This window comes from Panthera onca (genome assembly GCF_046562875.1).
Source record: "Panthera onca isolate mPanOnc1 chromosome E1 unlocalized genomic scaffold, mPanOnc1 haplotype 2 h2.Chr16_ul_2, whole genome shotgun sequence".
Lineage (NCBI taxonomy): Eukaryota > Metazoa > Chordata > Mammalia > Carnivora > Felidae > Panthera > Panthera onca.
Window position 1 is genome coordinate 12,879 of NW_027675816.1, and position 15,571 is coordinate 28,449.

Consider the following 15,571-nt stretch of genomic DNA (forward strand, 5'->3'; position numbering starts at 1 on the left):
TCACACGGCCAGATATTCACTTTTATCCACTGGGCACAGCCAGTTATTGATCTTCTCCTACTCCAGCAGGAAAGTGACAATTCATCAGAAAGGGTTAAACACAAGGGCTCTGGATTATGGAATACTAAACACAATAGAGGGTAGGAGTATTACCTGCAAAACTCGGAGGGAGGCTTACACTGAATAATGGGAACTTCAGTCTTTTGTCTTATTTAACACCTGGAATTCTATGAAGCAAGGCTATACCTGCGGGAAGGATATTCAAAGTTTCTTTGAACACTCTGACCATCTCAAAAGGAAATATACCCTAAAGACAGTCATATTAAGGGTTTTCCAGGCAAATAGCCCAGCCAGACCACCCGATAGCAGGGTTTCTCAGTCTCAGCAGTACAGGCATTTTGAGACAGATACTTCTTTATTGAGAGAGCTGTCCTGTGTATTGTAGGATACTCAGAAGCATCCCTGGCCTCTCACCACTTGATGCCAGTAATACAGATTGTGATGACCAAAAATGTCTCCAAATGTTTCCAAATGTTCCTGGGGGAAGGGGAAGTTCGGGGCGGGGGGCGGGGGAAATCTCCGAATCATCTCTGGTTAAGAATCATTATCCTACAATGGAACTGGAGAGTGTGATGCTAAGTGAAATAAGCCATACAGAGAAAGACAGATACCATATGGTTTCACTCTTATGTAGATCCTGAGAAACATAACAGAAACCCATGGGGGAGGGGGAGGAAAAAAAAAAAAAAAAGAGGCCAGAGTGGGAGAGAGCCAAAGCATAAGAGACTGTTAAAAACTGAGAACAAACTGAGGGTTGATGGGGGGTGGGAGGGAGGGCAGGGTGGGTGATGGGTATTGAGGAGGGCACCTTTTGGGATGAGCACTGGGTGTTGTATGGAAACCAATTTGACAGTAAATTTCATATATTAAAAAATAAAAAAAAAAAAAAAAAAAAAATCATTATCCTACAGCTCATAATCAGCTAGTTTTGCCCTCAGTCTCAGAGCTTCCAAATAGCTTTTGAGTTCACCATTCTCAAATATGAGTAGACAACCAAAGATCACCAGACATTTGAGGAACACTCCTAAAATGAAAAACAAACAGAAAAAAATACCTTGGAGGAGACAGAATATGAATGAAAAAGGAAATCTCAAAAGCATTGCAACAGAAGTTCTTAGTTGCAACAGAAGATATTGTTTGTGGAACAATAGAAATGCTCATGAAATAAGAGGAGGATATTATAATAAAATAACAGAGGGGAAAGAAATTATTGGAAATTTAAAAGTACAAATGAAAAACTAAATAGAAGCATTGGAAGATAAATTTAAGGAACTCTCTCAGAAAACATAACAAAGAGTGGCACCTGGGTGGCTCAGTCAGTTAAGCATCCGACTCTTGATTTCGGCCCAGGTCATGATCTCACAGTCGTGAGATTGAGCCCTATGTTGGGTTCTGCGCTGGGTGTGGAACCTGCTTAAGATTCCCTCTCCCTCTCCCTTTGCCCCTCTTCCACTCTCACTCATGAAATAAATAATAAATAAATAAAGCATAACAAAGAGATAAGAGAAAAAGGTTAAAAAAAAAAGGAATCATCCCATTATGTCACATATCCAAATATCAAGAGTTCCACAGAGACAGAAAAAATAGAGGAAAGGAAATCATCAACAAATTATTTTAATTTTCCAGAATCAAAGGACGCTGTATTCAGCACAATCGTTACAAAGAAACTTCTTTCAAGGAGACTTTCAGAAGACTAGAAAATATCCTATATGCTTGAAAAAAAAAAAATCAGTGTCAAAGTCAAGAGTCAGAAAATTTTGCACTTCAATGGCAATACTGAAAAGTAGAAAACATAGAAAATTATTTACAATCTAGAATTCTGTACCCAAACTATCAATAAAATATGAAGACAGAATCTGTCATAGGAGGAGAGAAGTGAAAAGTCTCCAGCATGTTAATGAAGAAACATCTCAAGATGACAGTTGCACACAAAATGTAGAGGGCAACAAATTCATACTGAAGAACATCAAAATACTCTAAAGAAGATTTCTTCAAGAAGACAAAACTACTAGAATACCTTGTGCAGACAAACTTACGAAGAGGATATTTAGACAGTTGGCAGAGTCTAAGCTTCAATCAGTAATATATATACTTTTTTTTTAAACCAAGCAAATAAGTAAATAAGACAACTCAAAGAGGAAAAATTGTACAGAAAGAGAAAGCAGCCACAAGATACTTACATGTGGCTCAGCAGTGAATAGTGTGTACATAAATATATTAACATAAATACAGAATTAAAACTTACTCAATTACCCTATGACTATATTAGGAGGATGGATAGGTATGGGAAGTGGATGTGGTGGGGACAGGGAAAATGAAACAGAGCTAAATCCTTATTTTTCATATTAAGGAGTTTACTAGGTCTACCCAAAATTTTAAAAAATCAACAAGAAGCAATACAAACATGTTATTTACACTCATGAAAACAAATATCAGGTAATCAGCTAAAATGTTTGCCTCTGGAGAAACTGAGGAAAGGATCAGGCAAGAGGCTGCTCTATTTGTAGCAAGTTTATTAGAACTATATAATTCTTTTTTCTAATCTTTTTAAATCTGTATTTATTTTTGAGGGAGGCAGAGACAGACTGTGAGCAGGGGAGGAAGAGAGAGAGAGGGAGACACAGAATCCGAAGCAGGTTCCAGGCTCTGAGCTGTCAGCACAGAGCCCAATGCGGGGCTCGAACTCACGAACCGTGAGATCACGACCTGAGCTGAAGTCAGACACTCAACCAACTGAGCCAAATTGAGCTTAAAATTATACACATAGATAATCTTGACCAAAGGATGTCCGGACAGAGAAAGAAAAGGGAGTGACACCATGTGTAATAGGAAGAGATTTTTAAAAACATACTTAATGGAGAAAAACAAAACTAATCATGAATGATACTGAATAATATACTAAAAACAATTTTTAAAAAATGTTTTAATGTTTATTTATTTTTGAGACAGACAAAGCACAAGCAGGGGAGGGTCAGAGAGAGAGAGGGAGACACAGAATCTGCAGCAGCCTCCAGGCTCTGAGCAGTCAGCACAGAGCCTGATGAGGGGCTCGAGCTCACGGACCATGAGATCATGACCTGAGCCGAATTTGGACATTTAACTGACTGAGCCACTCAGGCACCCCTATATTAAAAATTTTTAACTGTCAATGTCAGGATGTCAGAATGACCCACAAATTGCAAATTACATTTTTTTTCTTAGTGTTATTATTTTGTTTTAAAGTTGACTTCATGTTGCAAAATATTAAGGGAAAGATAAAAGAAAATTATGGTAGTTACATAATCAATACTGATTAGGTATATTTAGGATTTAAACTTTTATCTAAAGAGTTAGAGTAATGGGGGGGGGGTGCACACGGGTGGCTCAGTCGGTTAAGCGTCTGACTTCAGCTCAGGTCGTGATCTCGCAGTCTGTGAGTTCGAGCCCCGTGTTGGGCTCTGTGCTGACAGCTCAGAGTCTGGAGCCTGTTTTGGATTCTGTGTCTCCCCCTCTCTTTCTGCCCCTCCCCCGCTCACGCTCTGTCTCTGTTGCTCTCAAAAAATAAGTAAAACATAAAAAAAAATTTAAAAGAGTTAGAGTTAATGGGGTCAGAGAAGGCTTTCAGATTCCATATGATAAAACCTACAAATTAGGATTTAATTTAAAGGCAATTTATTTATAAATAATACTTGCTGTAGCAACAAGAGCTCACTTACAAAAATCTTCATACTGGTGCTGTAGTTCATCCAAAATAAATAGAATATCTCTAATATCCACCATGTGGTTACCTGTAATAGAAAGAGTAAGTTCAAGTGCTGTTATTTCTTTTTTGAACACAAATCTAGTTTCCATCCCATTCTAATACAAAAACAACACAGAGATGTGTGAAAGTAGGAACAGAGGTTGTGAATAATATCTAGAATTGTTAATAGCTCAGTATACACTGAAACATAAAAGACCATTATTTTCTTTTTCCCTTAATAAAAGAGTTTCCCATCAAAAGAAATTAGTCACATTTTAAGCTCCACAGCTAGGTAATCAGGTTAATATTTCATTCATTTAACAAATAGTGTTTTGAGAATTTACTATAGGTAGAATTTCAAGTTTTAGCTCTTTTGTCTTTCTCACTGGATTGTGAGCTCTTCAAGAGTACAGGATGTCATTTGTTTCCCCAATGCCTAGCAAATTATATACTTCCTAGCACTTAAAAACTAATTTTTTTGAGGGGCACCTGAGTGGCTCAGTCAGTTGAGTGTTTGACTCTTGATTTGGGCTCAGGTCATGATCTCAGAGTTCATGGGTTCGAGCCCCACGCTGGGCTCTGCGCTGACAGTGCAGAGCCTGCTTGGGATTCTCTCTTTCCCTCTCTCTCTGCCTCTCTCCCACTTGCACTGTCTCTCTCTCAAAATAAATAAATAAACTTTAAAAAAATTATTTTTTAAAAATTATTTTTGATAAAACAGGGAGGGGGACAAAACATAAGAGACTTGTAAATATGGAGAACAAATTGAGGGTTACTGGAGGGGTTGTGGGAGAGAGGGTGGGCTAAACGGGTAAGGGGCACTAAGGAATCTACTCCAGAAGTCCTTGTTGCACTATATACTAATTTGGACGTAAATTTAAAAAAATAAAAAATTAAATAAAAAAAATATTTTTGAATGAATAAATATACTAAAGGCTGTAAAGAATCATGCAATGTCTACATTGTGGATAGCAGTAAACCATTTACTTAGCATCTTACACATGTACAGCACTCCCATAATTATAACTTCTACCATTCCTTCCCTTGCCTCTGTCTAAAACCATTTTCCTTCTTGGACAGTGTATGACAGAGAATGGGGTCAGAGACAGTGACCTCAAATAATGTTGTTCCAATTGGACACCCAATAGTTCTTGCCTCCAAATGTCTAACTTCGCTTGACATTCAAGGTGAGAAAGACCAGGTGTTGACTTACCTACTTATAAAAATACTAGGTTTGTTCTTCAGCCTATGCCTAAAAAATCAACTATTCAGTTATAAGCATAAGCAAAGACCCTGAAAAGAAGATGCCAGTTTTTAATGTGCCTTTTGAGTCCAAGAATTATTATATACACTATGGTTTTGGTGTTGGGTAAGATTGATTCATTCTGCTTCTTTGAAAATTGGTAAGCTATGTCAGGTCCAGGACTTTAAATCACTGCAAAGCAAGTAAGTATTTGACCCAACCAAAGAAGTGCTACACCAATTGATGTTAAGTTGCCTTCTGATTAGAACTGCTTCTCACATTCTGGGGGTTTTTTTAATTATTTTTAATGTTTATTTATTTTTGAGAGAGACAGAGACAGAATGCAAGTGGGTTGGGGCAGAGAGAGGGGGAGACACAGAATCTGAAGCAGGTTCCAGGCTCTGAGCTGTCAGCACAGAGCCTGACGTGGGGCTCGAACTCACGAGCCACGAGACCATGACCTGAGCCGAAGTTGGACGCTTAACCGACTGAGCCACCCAGGCGCCACTCTTACATTCTGTTTTTTTATTTTCTTGGTATTTATTCTCATTCTGTTCTTGATTGTGGTTCTAACACCCCAGTGAACTTCTGGAACTTCTGTAGAGTCCATATCCCAAGTTCTTAGATCAAAGCATAAGTCCTAAAATAATTCAAGGCTTCAACCCTCAAACTCGTGAATTTGATCAGTGTAAAGTTTCTGTTGGATCATCCAAAAATTAATCCAATGGAGAAGGCTGTATTGTTTATATCTGGTCTCTACTTAAAGAACTCCCCTTTCTGGAAAGAGGTCCAACATTGACCAGTGAGCATGCAGTAGCCAACCATGTATAGATTTACTAGCTCTCGCTCAAATTTATTCCTTCTTCTATGCAATGACAAATACTTCTCACACACATCTAAGACAAATACTACCCATTTATATAGTCTCTGGTGGCCAAATAAGCATTACAGAATCTGAAATTACTATTTTGACCCCTATCTAGCTTATCAAAACCTCAATGAATAATTCCTGGTTGAGACTGAGACAATCAGTACAGTTACAGGTAGCATTTACTTCATAAGAGAAGTTCAAAACAGCTTCCCACTCTTACATTTGTCCTTCTGGAGGAAGCTCATATTGGAACTTTCCTTTCCATTCAACCTGGAAAATGTAACTATCTAATGTGAAAAAAAAGTATCCTAATCATCAAAGTCATATTCAAGGCAACATTACTTTGAAGGTGTTAAATGACTATTAACACATTTCCATAATCTCCACAATAGCTCCACAATATCAGAGACCTTCTCATCAAAAATCGTACTAGTTACTACTTTTCACCCAATTCAATTACTAGATCGGTAAATACCACGAGAGAAAAAACTACTGCACCAATATCCTATCTCAGAAACCAAACTACCAGAACTGTCATCAAGTGATTTTCCATATTCCTCTTGCCAGATCTTAATGAAGCAAATGCTTATTGGACTTCCTTGCAAATTCCAGCAGCATTCCTCTTCATCATGCATACTCATGAAGATATTCTCCATGTTATCAGTACTGCTCCAAAAAACCAAACCAAATACAAAAACAAGATGTTAAAACAGTACCTATATTGGGGCGCCTGGGTGGCGCAGTCGGTTAAGCGTCCGACTTCAGCCAGGTCACGATCTCGCGGTCCGTGAGTTCGAGCCCCGCGTCAGGCTCTGGGCTGATGGCTTGGAGCCTGGAGCCTGTTTCCGATTCTGTGTCTCCCTCTCTCTCTGCCCCTCCCCCGTTCATGCTCTGTCTCTCTCTGTCCCAAAAAAAAATAAATAAAAAACGTTGAGAAAAAAAAAAAAAAAAAACAAAAAAAAAAACAAAAAAAAACAGTACCTATACCAGGGTGCTACGACTTCTACTAGCAGGATAACCGACTTATATCACTCCTTACTTCAAAATTCTGTTACAGAAGAATCCATATCTCTTACCGGGGTAACCCAAAACTTTTGGCATTCTGAGGGTGTCCTTTCCTTTAATGTTTAAGTAAAATAGCCCCGACCCCACACCATACATTATATGAACAGCAATCAATACTCCCTCCAAAATTTGAAGATTCCTGAGTGTTTTATACTCTGGCAGTTGATTTTCGTTTTTTCTATTCCCGTGGACTCCTGATCTCTCTCACATTATCACATCCTATAGGTGCTATCTTCTCTCCACCCCAAGCCTACCTAACACAGAACCTACAGACCCTTTTCCTTTAAATCCACCCACCACATGACTAACACAAGGCTATTGTATATAACCAACTCTTACTAGATAACTTGAAATTAATGAGAGTAAGGGATTTCTTTATAGCACAGCAAGCACTACATAGTATTGTCCTAAAGTTCTACAGCCACTCTCTATTGATTGCTAGACCCCCATCCAATCTTAGGTTCCCTCAGTGTTCCTCTTCCAGCTGCCGATTAGCCACTGTTGTATTCTAAGTTCCTGTTGTTGTCTTATATAGAGTACTTTACCTTACCTTTTTGCTCAAACTAGGTATCTCCCAATAGGCTTTAGCTCTCATAATCAAACATACCTGTTAAAATGATTTTCCTAGTCAAAAGACAAGGACCTCCCCTATGAGGAATTTTACCTTAAGTCACAACCAGGTTATTAAAAATGACAAAATGAAAAAATCTTATTCTCTCTGGTTGGAGGAGATGGAGTGAAGGGTGAGACTTATTAATTCATTCAACATATATTTGTTGAGCAGTTAATATGTGCCACAAGCACTGTATGGAGTACTGAGGATACAATATTGAGCAAAAGTACACATGATATCTGCTTTCTTGGTATTTAGTCTTATTTGAGATACAGATCTTCACAAAACCATAAGAAATAGGGGTACCTGGGTGGCTCAGTCGGTTGGGCGTCTCATTTTGGCTCAGGTCGTGATCTCGTGGTTTGTGAGTTCGAGCCCCGCATCGGGCTCTGTGCTGACAGCTCAGAGCCTGGACCTTGCTTCAGATTCTGTGTCTTCCTCTCTCTCCCTGCCTCTCCCTCACTCACACTCTGTTTCTCTATCTCTCTCAAAAATAAACAATGAAAAAAATTTTTAAAAATATAAGAAATAAAAATTGCAACTGTGATTAGTGCTGTGAGAGTGTATGAGAACTTGACCTAGTCAGAAAAGTCATGGAAGCATCCTTAAAGAATAGAGTGGAGTTTAGATCCAAAGTATGAGTCGTAATTCACTAGGAGGGAAAGAATGCTCCAGGAAAAGAAAAGAATATATGTAAAGGCTATGGCAGGAGGAAGCCTGGTATATAACTGAAACTCTAAGAGGGCACAGTAAGCAAAGCAGAATGTGGTCTGAGATGACGCTGGAGATCTAAGGTAAAGGCCAGACATTGCAAGTCCTTGTACGTGACCTTAAAGGGCTCTTCATCCCAAGAAGTATTATTAGAGTTTATGCAAGGAGGTAACATGATCAGATGTGTGGGGTTTTTTTATTTTTTTATTATGTTTATTTATTTTTGAGAGGGGAGGTGGGGCAGAGAGAGAGAGGGAGACAGAATCTGAAGCAGGCTCCAGGCTCCGAACTGTCAACACAGAGCCCAACATGGGGCTTGAAACCACAAGCCTGAGATCATAACTTGAGCCAAAGTCGGACACTTAACTGACTGAGCCACCCAGGCGCCCCACAGATGTGTGTTTTGAAAAGATCATTCTGGCCATAGTGTTAAGGGGGATAAGACTGGGTGTGGGTGGGGGCACCTGGGTGGCTCAGTCGGTTGAGCGTCCGACTTCGGCTCAGGTCATGATCTCACAGCTCGTGAGTTCGAGCCCCCCGTTGGGCTCTGTGCTGGCAGCTCAGAGCCTGGAGCCTGCTTCGGATTCTCCCTCTCTCTCTGCCCCTAACCCACTCGCATTCTGTCTCTGTCTCTCTCAAAAATAAATAAACATTAAAAAAAAAAAAAAAAAAAAAAAAAAAGACTGGATGTGGGTGGACTTGTTAGGATGAACAGTGATGGTCCTAAGGAAAAATTATGGTAACTTGGACTAAGGAAATGGTGGAAAATAGAGAGATTTAAGAGATATCTAGAAGTTTAAAATAATAGTAATTCACAACGGTTGCATGAGGAGAACAGAGAAAACAAGAGTTGTCAAGGATAATTCCCAGGTTTCTGCTTCCTATTTCTTGAGACTATTCTAGTGCCAATGGGTTCTATTTAATTCCTACAACAATCTATGAAATCAGCATAATTTTTCAGTTTAGCTCCCCAAGTACAAAGCCTAGAAATCCAGACCAGAATTCCATAAGCCAAAAAAAGAAAAAAAAAAAAAAAAAAAAAAAAAGCCACAGTGGTTTCATATGTAATTTCTGTTGCTTCTGGTAGAGCATGCCCTAAAGGCTATTTAATAATATGACTTGAGATTAAGCTTTAAAATCCCTATTTTATGGGCATCTTTATGCTCCAGAACATCCCTCCACTTATGTCTATCAACCCAGAACTCACCATAAATGACTACCTACTAAAATCCATGCAGCCTGGTTCTATCTTCACACTACATCCCAGCCACCAAAGACCCCCTAAAAGCCACCACTGACAAATGACAAAAACCTGTGGAAGCCCATGGAAAAGGATGCCATGTCTGATAATGTTCCTGCCATATTTACACAAACTGTTCCCTCAGTCTAAAATGTCTTTCTCATTCTTCATTACCACCTTCAACCAACTAACCCCTATTGATCCTTCAAGATTTAGCTCAGACATCACATTCTCTGATTATCTTTCCCTGGTGTTTCCAGTATACATTTGCAGCCTAACTACATTCTGTAACAGTATTTGCTATATACGACATTAAATTTTCATTTTATTTGACTCTTTCCACGCTAGAATGTGAACTCCTTTGGAAAAAGAAATGTGTTCTATTCATCTCTGTATCACCTTGCATAGTTCCAAGCACAGTAGATATTAAATGACTGACTCATTAAATACATGGATAATCAATGAATCAATCATTTATCAATCCATTATTATCAGACACCCCTGGTGACATATAAACATGTAATACAAAACATCTGCTAAATATATTCATAATGTTTTTTTAAAAATCTACATTTTGCAAAGAGTAACTGAATAGCATGAGAAGATTGTGTAATCAAAGCTATCTAATAAAGTTAAAAATTCAAGAAATTTAGGTCTCCTAATTTGTGAAGCCAATGCCCTTGACATTAAAGAAACCATCTCTCCACAAACAAGAAATGGAAAAGAGAGGAAAGTTTGAAAAGAAAATAAATACATTTTTCTCTTAGATTTTTATCAAACATACCAAAATCTAATAATTTTAGAAATTTCTCATTTAATTTTTCTAGACTATCTCTTACCACAGACACCAGTAAGCAACATTGATAGGTGGCAAGAGGTAAGAATCAAGAAGGAGAGATAAAGGATGAATCAGAGCACTGATATCCAAGAAAGGTATATTTACATAGTAATTCAAATAACTCACTGTCTATACTAGCATGTTTTATCACTTCCTGGAAAAGTTTCAGGAATTACAGGAATATCCATGCTATCCAAAACAGCAGCCAGTTCATCAGTCGCAACTCGACCACTTTTTATCCTACAGAAAATCTTCAAGGCATTCTGGAATGCTGCAAAAATATAATAAACAAAGAAGTTATTTTATCATGAGAATCAACAGCTTTTCTTGGAGGGGCTGATTTTGTGTCAACAGCCTACCAGGGTACAATACCTTTACATAGGCATAGGGTTTTCTAAAAATTTACCTGCAAGTAGGCATTTGCCCAATTCCATTTGCCCAATTTATATTAGGACCACATTCCTAATATAAAATGTAATTTTTGCTATTATCACTATTGATATAATATTAGCAAAGATAGGTGGTATTTATTGAATGCTATCTATATGCCAAACATTGTGCTAAAAGCTATAGGCATTGTGCTAAAAAGCTCTGGATTATCTGATTATTCTGTATTCACCGCTTAGTTAAGCCTTGTAACTAAAATAATTTCATATCTATCAGTGGTATAATCTATAATAGCAAGGCAGCTTAATCTAAAATTTGAGGGCATCATTGTTTTAAAATGTAATTTAGAAAAAATAGTGTAAAAGAAAGAACAGAATAGATGCAAAATTTCTCTTCAGATTTTTTATATTACAAAGAGTTTAGCAATGGTTTAACCACTATTTAAAGGTCTTCTATTTCTCCACAGAAACTTCATTTTCTTATGCTAACAGTCCTTAACATCAAAAATGAATTGGAAAGATTTGCAACAATATGGATAGAACTAGAGTGTATTGTGTAAGTGAAATAAGTCAGTTAGAAGAAGACAAATATGTTTTCACTCATATATGGAATTTAAAAAACACAACAGATGAACATAGGGGAAGGAAAGGAAAAATAAGATAAAAACAATGAGACTCTTAAATACAGAGAACAAACTGAGGGTTGCTGGAGCGGAGGTGGATGGGGGATGGGCTAAATGGGTGAGGGGTATTAAGGAGGGCACCTGTTGGGATGAGCACTGGGTATTATATGTAAGTGATGAATCAGTGGATTCTACTCCTGAAACCAATACAACACTGTATGTTAACTAATTTGACTTTAAATAAATAATTTTTTAAAAATGAATTGGACAGAACACAGTTAAATGAAAATATTCATATTAATGAGAGAATTTTCCCTAAACAGATGTCCTCCTTAAAATCTAAACAGATTGATACCTGTGTCCTAATGCTAAATTTAAGTGATCCTCCGACTACCGCACCCCTTAATTTGATAAGGAAACACAATTCCCATAATCAACTTCAGAGAGCGAATCACTTTTTGTCAGACTACATTTTCTCAGAATTCAGGATATAACAAGCCTAGTGATCCACAAGTTCTTAGATTTGCACAATCATGGCGGAAGAACTGGGCATTATTCACTCATCCAACCAACCAGTTGTTATTGACCAGGCGAGCAAAAGTAGCAGAGGAAGGACCTCTGGGAATCCTCTCCTCCATAAAAGCTGTGAGAACACGGACGCAAACTGTCAGAATCAACTTTTTTCAAAACTCTGGCTATAAATCAAAGGCTTAGAGTAATCCAAAGAGTGTTTTCTTTCAGAAAAACGGCTGAACTTCAGTAATAGTGAGCTTTGTGGCATTTTAGCTTGCCATTATTCCCATCTTACCATCCCAGCTTCCCAGGAGCCTTGAAAACTAAGAGCCTACCCTCATGATGAAAAACAGCCGCCTGACAGCCAATGGAGAAGAATGAGTTTGGAACTTCTTCAAAGCCCCATTCTCTAAGAACTGTCATTATTAGACCTGTCTTGTGGCTCCCTGGAAGACCCTACTTGCCAAGCTGCCTTATTTGACCGGACTCAAAGCTTGCCCAAGGCAAAGAGCCTTTTCCCTGGAAGTACTCCTCAAACACAATCAGAGGCAATTAGTTAACATTATAACGGTCTGAAGTGGTGGGTAATAGTTGGAGCAAGCACTGGATGTTACATGTGAATGATGAAGCACTAAATTCCACTCCCGAAACCAGTATTATACTATATACTAACTAATTAGTTTAAGTAAAAACTTGAGACAAATGAACAAAAACCAGTCAGATTCAGGAGCCCTGCTCTTAAATGCTATTGCTGCTCTTCCAATGACATACTAATATTTTTTAGGATTAAAAAAATTTTTTTTTTTTTGGAGAGAGAGAGAGAACAGGGGAGAGGGGCAGAGGGAGGGAGGGAGGGAGGGAGGGAGAGAGGGAGAGAGAGAGAGACAGAGAGAGAGAGAGAGAGAGAGACAGAGAGAGAATCCCAAGCAGGCTCCATGCTTAATGTGGAGCTTGACTTGGGGCTTGATCCCACAACCCTGGGATTGTGACCTGAGCCAAAATCAAGAGTTAGATACTCCACTGACTAAGCCACCCAGGGGCCCCGACCCACTGATTTTTAAAAATCAAATAAACCCACAACTGTACAAAGAAGAAAGATAAAAGCAACACAAATTTCCCAACCAGGGCATGCAAAAAATGATGCATTTTGATTAATATCCTACTTGGATACCTTTCTATGTCTCTTTACGTTCATCAACGATTGTGAACATTTCACTCAATTAAAACAGTACATATAGTATACTGCCTTTTCACTAAAAATATGCCATGGACCTATTTACAAGTCAATAAATGTAGATTCATGCCATTAAAAAAAAAACAATTGGGGCAAATAATAGGCTAACAAACAAGCTTAAAAGGAAAATCTGGGAAATGAGACGTCTGTAGAGGCCTTTGAAAAGTTCCAACATATTCCTGAGCATCTAGATGGCCACACACATAAACAGGTCTGTACCCAGGAATACCAGAGTAGGTTCTGAACTCTCAGGTCTGGCTTACGTTGAGGATATACACACGCAGGAAGTGAAGGCTAAGGAAGAGTTGAAAACTATCTGTCTGAGTGTTGAAGGCATGCCCCAATGCACACATAGGGGTCCCTCTGGTTCTCCTCTACCTAATAACTGGCAACTAATTTTGCCTTGAAAGGAACTTAAGGACACAAGCACACATATATAAACTATAATGTGAAAATAAATATGTATAAAATATAAAATATAAGAAAAGATATTCATTGTGAAAGTGTCTATAATAGGAAGATAATTAGAATCAATAAAGGATTAGTTAAATAAATTATAGTACATCTACATTTTTCAGACACCATGCAGCTATTAAAAAATAAAAGGATCGAGCACCTCGGTGGCTCAGTTGGTTAAGCATCCGACTATTCTGGCTCAGGTCATGACCTCATGGATTGTAAGATCAAGCCCCACATCAGGCTCTACACTGACAGCATGGAGCCTGCTTGGGATTCTATCTCCCTTACTTTCTGCCCTTCCCTCACTTGCTCTGTATCTCTCTCAAAATAAATAAAAATAAACTTAAAAACAATTTTTTTTAAGTAAAAGGCTGACCTACACTTACTGGCATGGGGAAAACTTTCCAAGACATATTACTCAGTTAAAAAAAAAAAAATCATGCTAGACAACAAAGTACATAGCATGATCCCTTTCTCTTAAAGTATAAGATGATCATATTTTTCCCTTTTATTTTCTTAGGGTCTCTTGATTTCTAACTGTATGCTTGATCTTTTCACTTGCCTCTATAAGACCCAGGTACTCTAGTTCTCTTCTGCCTAGTAACTGATAACTCATTTTCTCTTACAAAATATGTAAATATATACATTCATAAATGCATATAATAAAAGATGCTAAAGTCAACATTAACTTTAATATAGGAAGGATTAAAGAGGGTATTTTACATTTATATACTATTATATTGCTTGGATATTTTACTAAAAATAGTGTATTTGAGAATTAGGCATACTGTTTTAAGAGGAAGAAAAGAAATTTGGCACTTCTTGGTTGGTCTCAGAACATTTGACCATAAATAATAAATAAGGTCAAAATAGAAAACCAGAACTTGAAAAACAAAGGAATACATGATAGCTCAACTGTGGCTCGACAAGCAGGCAGTACTTAGGTACCCAAACACACTTACAAATCTAGTCAAGAAAAAGCTATAACCTGAAAACCAAGTAGACAAAGAGGAAACCCAGTGCTATAGGAGTTAATCAAAATGCCAAGTAGGAAGAAATTCAAAGAGGGAAAGCAAGCCAAGCATCACATCTATATTGCTAACTGATGCATACGGTAATGTATTAAATAACATTCACTACATTAATGAATAAACATTAAAGAGTTTTTCTTGCCTCTTGCTTCTTATCCAGGTATATAAAGATTATCACATTCATATATCCTTGATTCCAAGAAAATACAGGCTGGTTGACAGAAATATATAATCCCAAGGACAGATCATAGGAATTTGATCTTGCCTAATGGCAAAACCAAGGAACTGGTTTTTGTTTTGATTTGTTTTAACCCAAAGAACTGTTAAAATTAGGTCACAAACCCTAGAGATCTCAGAATATTGGAAGCACTGTTTCTATCAGTAACATGAATATTTCTTCCAATCACTTTCTTTGCTATTTATAGGAGTGTAAACTAAAAGTTGTTAGGAGATCCATCAGTGTCGGAAATTTTTAGGGAGAAATACAAGCAGATTCCAAAGAGAGCAAAGAAAGTACTATTCACAATGGAGAAGAAAACAGATATGAGATTTCAAAGGGAAAAAAAGAAAAAAACACATGAACAAAGAAAGGCCTGGAAACAAGAATGAAATTGGCACGTATAGACATTTGTGTCTATAACTGGAGCATGGGGTTCTTGCCTGGAAAAGATTCTACCAAGAGGAAAGTGGCAAGAAAAATTATAAGGGGGTGAGGATGTCAAGCATAAGGGTTTGGACCACATTCATTTCATCACAGGAAAAGCATCTAAATTTTTGAGCAGGAGAATGATATGACAAAAATCGTGTGTTAAGAAAATCTAGCAGTTGCATGCAGGAATAAGTGGAGATTATGGATAGAAAATTAGGATACTCATTGGGGTGGACAGGTTTTTAGTGCCTTTTATGAAATAACTCGTGTCTAATTTTTCTCAACCTAGGCTACAGGGGAAAAAACTATGTAAG

At 37.7% G+C, this 15,571-nt stretch overlaps 1 protein-coding gene across 2 annotated transcripts in view; it reads right to left on the reverse strand.

The window, feature by feature from the left end:
- LOC144614269 (EF-hand calcium-binding domain-containing protein 13-like) overlaps positions 1-15,571 on the reverse strand; it is a 65,010-nt gene that overhangs the window by 12,163 nt on the left and 37,276 nt on the right. Inside the window, exons 1-2 of one of the 2 annotated variants that reach the window (XM_081794756.1) lie at positions 10,489-10,601; positions 3,756-3,827 (exon numbers count right to left, since the gene is read on the reverse strand). In XM_081794756.1, the coding sequence (XP_081650882.1) occupies positions 3,756-3,819 (64 nt within the window). In that variant the 5' untranslated portion in view covers positions 3,820-3,827; positions 10,489-10,601. Of the gene's footprint in view, positions 1-3,755; positions 3,828-10,488; positions 10,634-15,571 lie in introns of those variants that run through there. The other variant, XM_078437011.2, reaches the window with a different exon arrangement.